Source organism: Panicum hallii, chromosome 8 (assembly GCF_002211085.1).
Source record: "Panicum hallii strain FIL2 chromosome 8, PHallii_v3.1, whole genome shotgun sequence".
In the NCBI taxonomy this organism is placed as follows: domain Eukaryota; kingdom Viridiplantae; phylum Streptophyta; class Magnoliopsida; order Poales; family Poaceae; genus Panicum; species Panicum hallii.
In genome coordinates, this window is record NC_038049.1 from 23,405,207 (window position 1) to 23,416,860 (window position 11,654).

Genomic DNA, 11,654 nt, shown 5'->3' on the forward strand with positions numbered 1-11,654 from the left:
ATGTTTTGCTCCAGCCAGTCACCTTTTTGTTCTTTTAACACATGGACATGGAGGAGATGAGTGCTCATCGCACGATTGCTAGACTGAGTGCATCCCATGTTTATTGGTAGAAATCCTTTGCCAAGCTCACGATCGCAAACCCTTTGACAGTGCCATTTGATGGATAAGTCCTTGCTGCTGGTCTTTGTGGTCCTTAGCAGCAGTTAGCATCTTGTAGTCCTTAGCATCTTGGACTGCAGGCATCTTGGACTAAAGGACAGCAGTTAGTGTCCTCTCTAGGACAGCAGTTAGTGTCCTCTCTAGGACAGCAGTTAGACTAGTGTTAGACTAGCATTATTGGCTTTGTTGCTGCCCAGCAGCCTGCTGTATATATATGTGGCCACCCCTCCCGTTGGAAGGCATGGCATTGTGAGTGTGAATGAAGAAAAACCCAGAAAACTTCCCAAACTTGAGTGTCATCCTCTCAGCTCAATGAGAGTGAAAATTGAGCTCCTAACATCTGGTATCAGAGCCGTACTTTCCTGTAGGTTGGATATCTCTTGCTCCTCCCCTTCCGAAGCCGCTGTAGCAGCGCAGCCACCACCAGCAGCTCGTGCAGCAGCAGCAGCAGCTGCACCAGCCGCTGCAACAGCAGCAGTAGCAGCTGCTGCACCAGCCGCTGCAACAGCAGCAGCAGCTCCGGCTGCCTGTTCTCCCCCGTTCCCTTCTCCCTCTCCACGCAGCAGCCCCTTGGAGGCGCGCCATGTCCGACGCACCGTCTCAGCGCTCGGTCGCCTCGAGCGCACGGCGCCAGCAAGACGCCGAGCTCGCCGTGGCAGAGGAGCGCAGCCGAGCGACGGCTCAAGCCGCTGCAGCAGCGGCGAGGGCGGCCAGGCTGGCTGCAGCGGAGCTGGCAGCTGCCCGGGCGGAGGTGGAAGCAGCGGAGGCGGAAGATGCAGCGCGTGCGGCGGAGGTCGAGGTTGAGACCTTGCGCGGCAGCCTCAGCGGCTCCATCGCCGGCGACATCACCGCCGACGGGGACCTTGAGGGGTTGGCAAGGGAGAGGGCGCGGCAGCGGACCGCGCGGTGGGCAGCAGCCCACCCCCACGGCGGCGGCCCGGAGGCCGGCGCGCCCGGCGGCGGTCCAGGGGCCGCGCGCCTGGCGGCGGAGGCGGGGCCCCTGGTGGCGGCGCTCCTGGCTGGGGTGCGCGCGGCGGCGCCCCCGGCTACCACGGCCTCCAGGCGGTGGTCAGGGACGTCGGTCCCGGCGGTGGGTGGCCCACCCTCACCAAGACCAACTACGTCGAGTGGGCCGCGGTTATGAAGGTGAAGCTCCAGGTGCGGCATATGTGGGAGGCAGTCCGGTACGGCGATGTCGACTACGATGCGGATCGACGGGCGCTGGATGCTCTCATCACAGCAGCCCCGCCCGAGATGCAGTTCACGCTTTCCAAGAAGCGAACTGCCAAGGAGGCCTGGGACTCCATCGCTGCGGCACGTATCGGCAGCGACCGCGCCCGCAAGACCACTCTCCAGGCACTTCGCAAGGAGTGGGAGAACCTGGCCTTCAAGCCAGGTGAGGATGTTGATGACTTCGCCCTTCGTCTCAACACTCTGCTGCAGAAGGTGGTGCAGTTCGGCGACGACACCTACGACGAGGAGAGAGCCGTCGAGAAGCTCTTCCGCTGCGTCCCCGAGAGGTACAGGCAGACCGCTCGCTCAATCGAGTCTCTGCTGGACCTCTCCACCATGACGATCGAGGAGGCGATAGGTCGCCTCAAGGTCGTCGACAGCGACGAGCCACAGCCTCCCTCGAGCGGCATCTCCATCGGTGGGAAGCTCCACCTCACTCAGGAGCAGTGGGAGGCTCAGCGCGGTGACAGGAGGAGGGGGGACCCCTCTCCCTCGACTGGTGGCCGCAAGCGCGGCAAGCCGCGAAAGGGGCGCGGAGGTGCCCAAGCCGGGGCACGAGGGCGCACCGAGGGTGGCGCCCGCGGAGATGCTCAAGGCGGCGCCGCTGACAGGCCCAAGGCGGCACGAGACGACGCCTGCCACAACTGTGGCAGGCCCGGCCACTGGGCCAGGGACTGCCCGCAGCGGAGGCGTGGGGTCCAAGCCCACGTCGCGGAGGCCCAGCCGGATGACGAGCCGGCACTGTTCCTACTCCACGGGGACATGGGGCCGCATCCGGCAGCACCGCCTGCCACCGCTCTACTCCACCTCGACGAGCCGCGTGCCCGAGTCCTCCTCGGCGACAGCTCTGACGACGACAGGGTCGATGGCTGGTACCTCGACTCCGGCGCCACGCACCACATGACCGGCGGCGGGAGTTCTTCTCCGACCTGGACGTCGACGTAGGTGGCTCCGTCAGGTTCGGGGACTCCTCTGCTGTGGAGATCAAGGGCGTGGGCTCCGTGATCCTCACCGCCAAGTCCGGAGAGCACCGGATGCTCACCGGAGTCTACTACATCCCGGCACTGCGAAACTCCATCATCAGCCTTGGGCAGCTCGATGAGAGCGGCTCCCGCGTGGTGATCGATAGCGGGGTCCTTCGCATCTGGGACCACAGTCGCCAGCTTCTCGCCAGGGTGGTTCGCGGGAAGAATCGCCTCTACATCCTCCATGTCAGGGTGGCCCAGCCTCTTTGTCTTGCAGCTCACAGGGACGACGAGGCATGGCAGTGGCACGAGCGCTTTGGGCACCTCCACTTTGAGGCCCTGAAGCGGCTCGGCGCCAAGGAGATGGTGCGAGGCCTCCCGTGCCTCGACCACGTGGAGCAACTCTGCGACGTCTGCGTGCTGACGAAGCAGAGGCGGCACTCCTTCCCCCAGCAGGCGAGTTTCCGAGCCAAGGAGCGGCTCGAGCTCGTACACGGGGACTTGTGTGGCCCGGTGACACCGGTCACACCAGGAGGACGGCGCTACTTCCTGCTGCTCGTCGACGACTTCTCTCGCTTCATGTGGGTGATGATCCTCGGCAGCAAGGGAGAGGCTGCGGACGCCATCAGGCGTGCTCAGGCTGCTGCGGAGACGGAGAGCGGCCGCAAGTTGCGCGTGCTGCGCACCGACAACGGCGGTGAGTTCACGGCGGCAGAGTTCACGGCGTACTGCGCGGATGAGGGCATCCAGCGCCACTACTCTGCGCCGTACAGCCCGCAGCAGAATGGCGTCGTCGAGCGGCGCAACCAGACGGTGGTGGGGATGGCCCGGGCCCTCCTCAAGCAGAGGGGCATGCCGGCCGTCTTCTGGGGCGAGGCGGTGGTGACGGCCGTCTACATCCTCAACCGCTCGCCCACCAAGGCACTCGACGGCATGACGCCGTATGAGGCTTGGCATGGGCGTAAGCCGGCGGTCTCCCACCTGCGGGTCTTCGGCTGCCTCGCGTTCGCCAAGGAGCTTGGCCCCATCGGCAAGCTCGACGACAGGAGCACTCCGGGAGTGTTCATCGGCTACGCGGAGGGTTCGAAAGCCTACCGCATTCTCGACCCGGAGACACAGCGTGTGCGCACGGCGCGCGACGTTATGTTCGACGAAGGGCGAGGATGGGCGTGGGACAAGGCGGTGGACGACGGTTCGGCTCCGACGTACGACGACTTCACCGTCGAGTACGTCCGCTTCGAGGGAGCCGGGGGAGTAGACAGCTCTTCTTCGCCGAGCGTGCCTACCCCAGTCCCCGAGCCTCCACCGACGCTGGCGCCCGCCACACCGGCGGCACCACGCCCTTCAGCTACGACTCCGGCTGCGCCGAGTTCCTCGGCTGCACCACCACAGCCGGCGACGCCGCGATCTCCAGTACCGATAGCCACTCCTCCGGGCCCGTCTACTTCGACACCTGCTCGTGCTGAGCGCAGTCCGGTGGAGTTCGCTACTCCGCTCTCTCATGACGAGGAGCGCGTCGACGCGTACCATGACGGCGAGCCGTTGCGGTATCGTACGATGGAGGACCTTCTCGGTGATCAGCCGGTGCCGGGACTGGTGCCTCACGACCTGGAGGCACAGTTGCATCTCGCATGTGACGACGGCGAGCCTCGGTCTTTCGCAGAGGCCGAGGGACACGCGGCATGGCGTGCCGCGATGCAGTCGGAGATGGATGCGATTGAGAAGAATCGCACTTGGGAGCTTGCTGATCTCCCTCGCGGTCACCGCGCGATCACCCTTAAGTGGGTGTTCAAGCTGAAGAGGGATGAGGCCGGCACCGTCGTCAAGCACAAGGCCCGCCTGGTGGCACGAGGTTTCGTGCAGCAGGAGGGCGTCGACTTCGACGATACCTTCGCTCCCGTAGCACGGATGGAGTCCGTGCGACTCCTCCTTGCGCTAGCTGCCCAGGAGGGCTGGCGTGTCCATCACATGGACGTCAAGTCGGCGTTTCTCAACGGCGACTTGAAGGAGGAGGTCTACGTGCACCAGCCGCCGGGGTTTGCGATCCCCAGCAAGGAGGGTAAGGTGCTACGTCTGCGCAAGGCCCTCTATGGCTTGCGGCAGGCCCCAAGGGCGTGGAACGCCAAGCTGGATTCCACGCTCAAGGGGATGGGCTTCGAGCAAAGCCCGCACGAGGCGGCCATCTACCGGCGGGGCAAAGGAGGCAATGCTCTGCTGGTGGGTGTCTACGTCGACGACTTGGTGATCACCGGCACCAAGAATGCGGAGGTGGCGGCGTTCAAGGAGGAGATGAAGGCCACCTTCCAGATGAGCGACCTGGGGCCTCTCTCCTTCTACCTGGGGATCGAGGTGCACCAGGACGACTCCGGGATCACACTTCGACAAACCGCCTACGCCAAGCGCGTCGTCGAGCTCGCTGGGCTCCTTGACTGCAACCCAGCTCTTACTCCGATGGAGGAAAGGCTGAAGCTGAGCCGTAACAGCACAGCGGAGGAGGTAGACGCTACTCAGTACCGGCGTCTTGTGGGGAGCCTCCGCTACCTCGCCCACACACGGCCGGACTTGGCATTCTCCGTCGGCTACGTCAGTCGGTTCATGCAGCGACCGACGACGGAGCACCAGCAGGCCGTGAAGAGGATCATTCGCTATGTTGCGGGGACTCTCGACCATGGTCTCCACTACCCGAGGTGCCCTGGAGCGGCACACTTTGTCGGGTACAGCGACAGCGACCACGCCGGCGACATCGACACCAGCAAGAGCACGAGCGGGATCCTCTTCCTCCTCGGCAAGTGTCTCGTGAGCTGGCAGTCGGTCAAGCAGCAGGTGGTGGCCTTGTCCAGCTGCGAGGCCGAGTACATAGCGGCCTCCACCGCGTCGACTCAGGCGCTCTGGCTCGCTCGACTGCTTGGTGATCTACTCGGCAGAGACACTGGAGCAGTAGAGCTCAGGGTGGACAGCAAGTCCGCTCTGGCCTTGGCGAAGAACCCCGTTTTCCACGAACGGAGCAAGCACATCCGGGTGAGGTATCACTTCATCCGAGGTTGCTTGGAGGAAGGAAGCATCAAGGCGAGCTACATCAACACCAAGGATCAGCTTGCGGATCTACTCACCAAACCCCTTGGGAGGATCAAGTTCCTTGAGCTTTGCTCCAGGACTGGGATGGTCCAATCTTTCCCCAAGACGACGCACAAGACTTAGGGGGAGAATGATGGATAAGTCCTTGCTGCTGGTCTTTGTGGTCCTTAGCAGCAGTTAGCATCTTGTAGTCCTTAGCATCTTGGACTGCAGGCATCTTGGACTAAAGGACAGCAGTTAGTGTCCTCTCTAGGACAGCAGTTAGTGTCCTCTCTAGGACAGCAGTTAGACTAGTGTTAGACTAGCATTATTGGCTTTGTTGCTGCCCAGCAGCCTGCTGTATATATATGTGGCCACCCCTCCCGTTGGAAGGCATGGCATTGTGAGTGTGAATGAAGAAAAACCCAGAAAACTTCCCAAACTTGAGTGTCATCCTCTCAGCTCAATGAGAGTGAAAATTGAGCTCCTAACACCATTCACCATTGATAATTTTAGCATTCTAACTTCCATTTTCTGATTTACCGTGTTCTTTCATTTCACGTACATCTGCATACAGTAATTTTTCTAATCAGTAGTTTACAGCAACATCTGGATAAACATATTCGAGATAAATTGCAACATGCAGTGGAGTAGAATAAATCTCTCGACACATCCTACAGATTTAAACTCATCCTTGCCTCCTGCTCTTCTCATGTTCTGGTATAAACAGAACTCAGAAACAGCAATTATCAAAACTCAGTGCGCAGAAGGTTTCCCAACTAGGCTTTGGTGAGTAAAGCATCATGAGTACTCTCTCCATTTCAAAATGTATGTCGTTTTGACTTTATTTCTACTGCTCTTCAAAGAGCAAGAGTAGCTTAGTTTTTTCATACAAATGTCAAGTACATTAATACGCATATGTCATCTCATGCAATGCAATGCTATATCAGCCGGAGAAAGAAGTGATTTCATAAGCCAACACCTCTTGAGCTAATATCTAGGATTATAAGACTACTACCAGTAGTTATTGGCATTATTGTCATGAAACTCACATTGATCTAGCCTAGTGCCAATACACCAGGGTGACAAAAAATTACCGCTAACTTGACTTATGTCCACTAACTCACAGAGAAGCGATCAAATCATATCAGAGGCCTCAAGGGACTTGATGGACTTGTGCTCACAAAGCAGGAAGACTTGGAGAAGTGTGCGATCAATTTCTACAGGGAGCTCTTTTCGGCCCAGCAGGAACTAGAGCAGGAGGAGATTTTGGCCCTTGTACTAGGGAAGGTTACACCAGAGATGAATTTGGACCTGACAAAACCTTATACAGAAGAGGAGGTCAAGCAAGCTCTGTTCATGATGGGGCCGGATAAATCGCCTGGGCCCAATGGTTTTACTGCTGGTTTTTATCAAACCCACTGGGATTTGGTTGGTCCAAGTGTGACTCAAGCGGTACTGAATTTTTTGAATGGAGGTACATTGCCAGATGGGATCAACCATACCACTATTGTGTTGATTCCGAAAATTAAAAATCCGCTGGACATGAAACATTTTCGGTCGATTTCCTTATGTAATGTTATCTATAAGATATGATCTTAGGTCTTGGCCAGCAGGATGAGAGGTTTCTTGAAAGCAATCATTTCAAATGAACAGAGTGCCTTTGTCCCTGGGCGGTTAATTACTGATAATGTCCTGACGGCGTATAAGTGGATTCACTACTTGAAACAGAAGAAAGGAGCAAAAGGAGCCTGCGCAATCAAGCTAGATATGGCGAAAGCTTATGATCGCGTACAGTGGTCATACCATGAGGGAATCGTGCTGAAGTTGGGTTTCAATGCGGAGTTCGTTCAGTGCATTATGTGGTGCGTCTCTACTGTTTCTTTTCCAGTTAGAGTTAATGGCAAACTCTCTCAATGTCTCAGACGAACGAGGGGCATCAGACAAGGGGATCCAATATCCCCTTACCTTTTTTGCTTTGTGGAGAAAGTCTGTCTTCGCTCCTGAAGTCGGTTGGTCCAGTGCATACGCAAGGGGGGTCGGCGTTGTGATTCATGCCCCCTAAATATTGCACCTACTTTTTGCGGATGATTGCATTATTTTCTCAGAAGCATCGCAGAGAGGGGCTGACCGTCTGAAGGAAATTCTGGAGGTCTATCATCGAGGTTCTGAACAGATAGCTAACCGTGATAAATCAACCGTCTTCTTGAGCAAGAACTGCGATGATGCCATGGTGAACGAAGTAATCACAAGTCTGAATATTCAGAATATTACCTTGGTTGAGAAGTACCTGAGCTTGCCTACGACACTTGGCCGCTCGACTAAAGAGGCCTTTGAATATATGCCCTCGGGAATTAAAGGCCTTGTGGGGACGTGGAGTGGCCGGGAGGCGAGCTGTGCGGGAAGGGAAGTTTTGCTAAAATCGGTGGCACAAGCGGTTCCTACATATCCAATGAGTTGCTTCCTCATCCCAGCAGCTACGTGTGATAAACTGAGAAGCACGATATCTAAGTACTGGTGGGGAGGTTCGGTTGATAATAGACATATGCATTGGATGCGTTGGGAGCGACTCACGAGCCCAAAGACCAAAGGCGGTATGGGCTTTCGTGATTTGCCCCTGTTCAACAAGGCGCTGCTTGGAAAACAAGGCTGGCGCTTGATGACCAGACCAGACTCTCTATGCACCCGGGTTCTAAAAAGGCGCTACTTCCATGACACTGATTTCTTGGCAGCCACAAGAAAGAAACATGCAAGTCAAACGAGGAGAGCCATACTGACGGGTCATGAGGTTCTACAGAAGGGTCTGATTAGAAGGGTTGGTAATGGTTAGACGACGAATATTTGGCATGATAAATGGATTCCAAATCACCCAGGAGGTAAACCGTTAACACAACAGGGTGATCACCAAGTCATGTCTGTTGCCGATCTGCCAACAGCAAGTGGAAATTGGAATGTGGAATTAATTCGCGAAGTGTTCTGCCATTTTGATGCTGAATCAATACTATGGATAAATTCGAGAATAGTTGGTGTGGACTTCTGGTCTTGGGAGAAAGAGAAGCAAGGGATGTACTCGGTGCGATCCGTCAGTAGCAGAATTTTCACTCTCATTGAGAATGAAGATGACACTAGGAATTGGGAATTTTTCTGGATTTACTTCTCAAACTCTACCACAATGCCATGCCCTCTAAGGGGTTGGAGATACATACTTATAGGCTGCTAGCCAGCCAAGGATATGCTAGTTGCTAGTCTATGATGCCAAACTAGATGCTGTCCTAAATGTTGTCCTAAAAGCAGTCAAGATGCTGTTGTCCTAGCTGCTCTTAAACTGCTGTCCTAGCTGCTCTAAAAGCAGTCCAAGATGCTGAGAAATGCTGAGAAAAACACCCTGGCCACAAAGATCAAGTACAGAGACTTATTCCCATCATTCTCCCCCTAAGTCTTGTGCGTCGTCTTGTGGGAAATCTGGACCATCCCAATCTTGGAGCAGAGCTCCAGGAACCTGATCCTCCCAAGAGGCTTGGTGAGCAGGTCTGCAAGCTGGTCCTTGGTGTTGATGTAGTCTGCCTTGATGCTCCCTTCCTCCAAACACCCTCAGATGAAGTGGTACCTCACCCGGATGTGCTTGCTCCGTTCATGGAAAACGGGATTCTTTGCCAGGGCCAGAGCAGACTTGCTGTCCACTTGGAGATCCACCGCTCTAGCGTCTCTGCCGAGGAGATCACCGAGCAGTCGAGTGAGCCAGATCGCCTGAGTCGAAGCGGTGGAGGCCGCAATGTACTCGGCCTCACAGCTGGACAGAGCTACCACCTGCTGCTTGACCGACTGCCAGCTGACGAGGCACTTGCCAAGGAAGAAGAGGATCCCACTGGTGCTCTTGCTGGTGTCAATGTCGCCGGCATGGTCGCTGTCACTATACCCGATGAAGTGTGCCACTCCGCGGCACCTCGAGTAGTAGAGGCCGTGGTCGAGAGTCCCCGCAACATAGCAGATGATTCTCTTCACAGCCTGCTGGTGCTCCGTCGTCGGTCGCTGCATGAACCGACTAACGTAGCCGACGGAGAACGCCAAGTCCGGCCGTGTGTGGGCAAGGTAGCGAAGGCTCCCCACAAGACGTCGGTACTGGGTAGCGTCCACCTCCTCTGCCCTGCTATCACGGCTCAGCTTCAGCCTCTCCTCCATCGGAGTGAGAGCTGGGTTGCAGTCGGTGAGCCCAGCTAGCTCAACGACGCACTTGGCGTAGGCGGTCTGCCGAAGTGTGATCCCGGAGTCGTCCTGTTGCACCTCGATCCCCAGGTAGAAGGAGAGAGGCCCCAGGTCACTCATTTGGAAGGTGGCCTTCATCTCTTCCTTGAACGTCGCCACCTCCACAACCTTGGTGCCAGTGATCACCGAGTCGTCGACGTAGACGCCCACCACCAGGACATTTCCTCCATTGCCCCGCCGGTAGACGGCCGCCTCGTGCGGGCTTTGCTCGAAGCCCATCCTCCTGAGCGTGGAATCCAACTTGGCATTCCATGCCCTTGGTGCCTGCCGCAAGCCATAGAGGGCCTTGCGCAGGCGCAGCACCTTGCCCTCCTTGCCGGGGATCGTGAATCCCGGCGGCTAGTGCACGTAGACCTCCTCCTTCAAGTCGCTGTTAAGGAATGCCGACTTGACGTCCATGTGGTGGACACGCCAGCCCTCCTGGGCAGCCAGCGCAAGGAGGAGTCGCACGGACTCCATCCATGCAACGGGAGAGAAGGCATCATCGAAGTCGATCCCCTCCCGCTGCAAGAAACCTCGTGCCACCAAGCGAGCCTTGTGCTTGATGATGGCGCCGACTTCATCCCTCTTCAGCTTGAACACCCACTTAAGGGTGATTGCGCGGTGACGACAAGGGAGATCAGCAAGCTCCCAGGTGCGGTTCTTCTCTACCGCATCCATCTCTGTCTTCATCGCGGCACGCCATGCCGCGTCTTTCTTGGCCTCTGCGAAAGACCGAGGCTTGCCGTCATCGCACGCAAGATGCAACTGCCCCTCCAGGTCGTGAGGCACTAGTCCCGGCACTGGCTGGTCACCAAGAAGATCCTCCATCGTATGGTACCGCAACGGCTCACCATCATAGCGCGCGTCGATGCACTCCTCATTGTGAGAGAGTGGGGTAGCGAACTCCACCGGGCTGGGCTCAACGTGAGTTAGTGCTGGAGTAGACATGCCCGGAGAAGTGGCTGTCAGTGCTGGAGTGCATGGCGTTGCCGACTGAGGTGGAGCCGACGAGGAACTCGTCTTAGCCGGAGTCGTGGCTGGAGAGCATGGTATCGCCGGCTGTGGTGGAGTCGGCGAAGACGATCTCATCGTAGCTCGAGTCCTGGCTGAAGAGCGTGGTGCTACTGTGGTAGAAGGCGCCGGGGACGGTGAAGGCTCGGGGACTAGGGTAGGCACGCTTGTCGAAGAGGGGCTGCCTACTCCCCCAGCTCCCTCGAAGAGGAAGTACTCGACAGTGAAGTCGTCGTACGTCGGAGTCGAGCCGTCGTCCACCGCCTTGTCCCACGCCCATCCCCGGCCTTCGTTGAACACAACATCGCGCGCGGTGCGCACACGCTGTGTCTTCGGGTCAAGGATGCGGTAGGCCTTCGAGCCCTCCGCGTAGCCGATGAACACTCCCAGAGTGCTCCTGTCGTCAAGCTTGCTGACATGGCCAAGCTCCTTGGCGAACGCAAGGCAGCCAAAGACCCGCAGGTGGGAGACTGCCGGCTTGCGCCCATGCCAAGCCTCGTATGGCGTCCTGCCGTTGAGTGCCTTGGTAGGCGAGCGGTTGAGGATGTAGATGGCCGTCACCACGGCCTCTCCCGAGAAGACAGCTGGCATCCCCCTCTGCTTGAGGAGGGCCCGGGCCATCCCTACAACCGTTTGTTTGCGCCGCTCGACGACGCCGTTCTGCTGTGGGCTGTACAATGCGGAGTAGTGGCGCTGAATGCCTTCTTCAGCGCAATACGACACGAATTTAGCCGCCGTGAATTCGCCGCCATTGTCGGTGCGCAACACGCGCAGCTTGCGGCCACACTCCGCCTCCGTCGCAGCCTGCGTGCGCCTGATGGCGTCCGCAGCCTCTCCCTTGCTGCTGAGGACCATCACCCACATGTAGTGGGAGTGGTCGTTGACGAGCAGCAGGAAGTAACGTCATCCTCCCGGTGTGGCCGGTGTCACTAGGCCACACAAGTCCCCGTGAACGAGCTCGAGCCGCTCCTTGGCTCGGAAGCTCGC

The 11,654-nt window shown here is 57.7% G+C and overlaps 1 protein-coding gene across 1 annotated transcript; it reads right to left on the reverse strand.

The window, feature by feature from the left end:
• Positions 1 to 9,002: 9,002 nt before the first annotated feature.
• Positions 9,003 to 9,893, reverse strand: LOC112903688 (uncharacterized mitochondrial protein AtMg00810-like). Its single transcript, XM_025972914.1, has one exon. It carries the CDS (start codon positions 9,891 to 9,893, stop codon positions 9,003 to 9,005), a length of 891 nt encoding a protein of 296 aa, XP_025828699.1.
• Positions 9,894 to 11,654: the final 1,761 nt, after the last annotated feature.

Bases quoted from the DNA above. Each gene is read 5' to 3' on its own strand.
- LOC112903688 (XM_025972914.1), bottom strand. From the start codon at position 9,893: ATGGGCTTCGAGCAAAGCCCGCACGAGGCGGCCGTCTACCGGCGGGGC.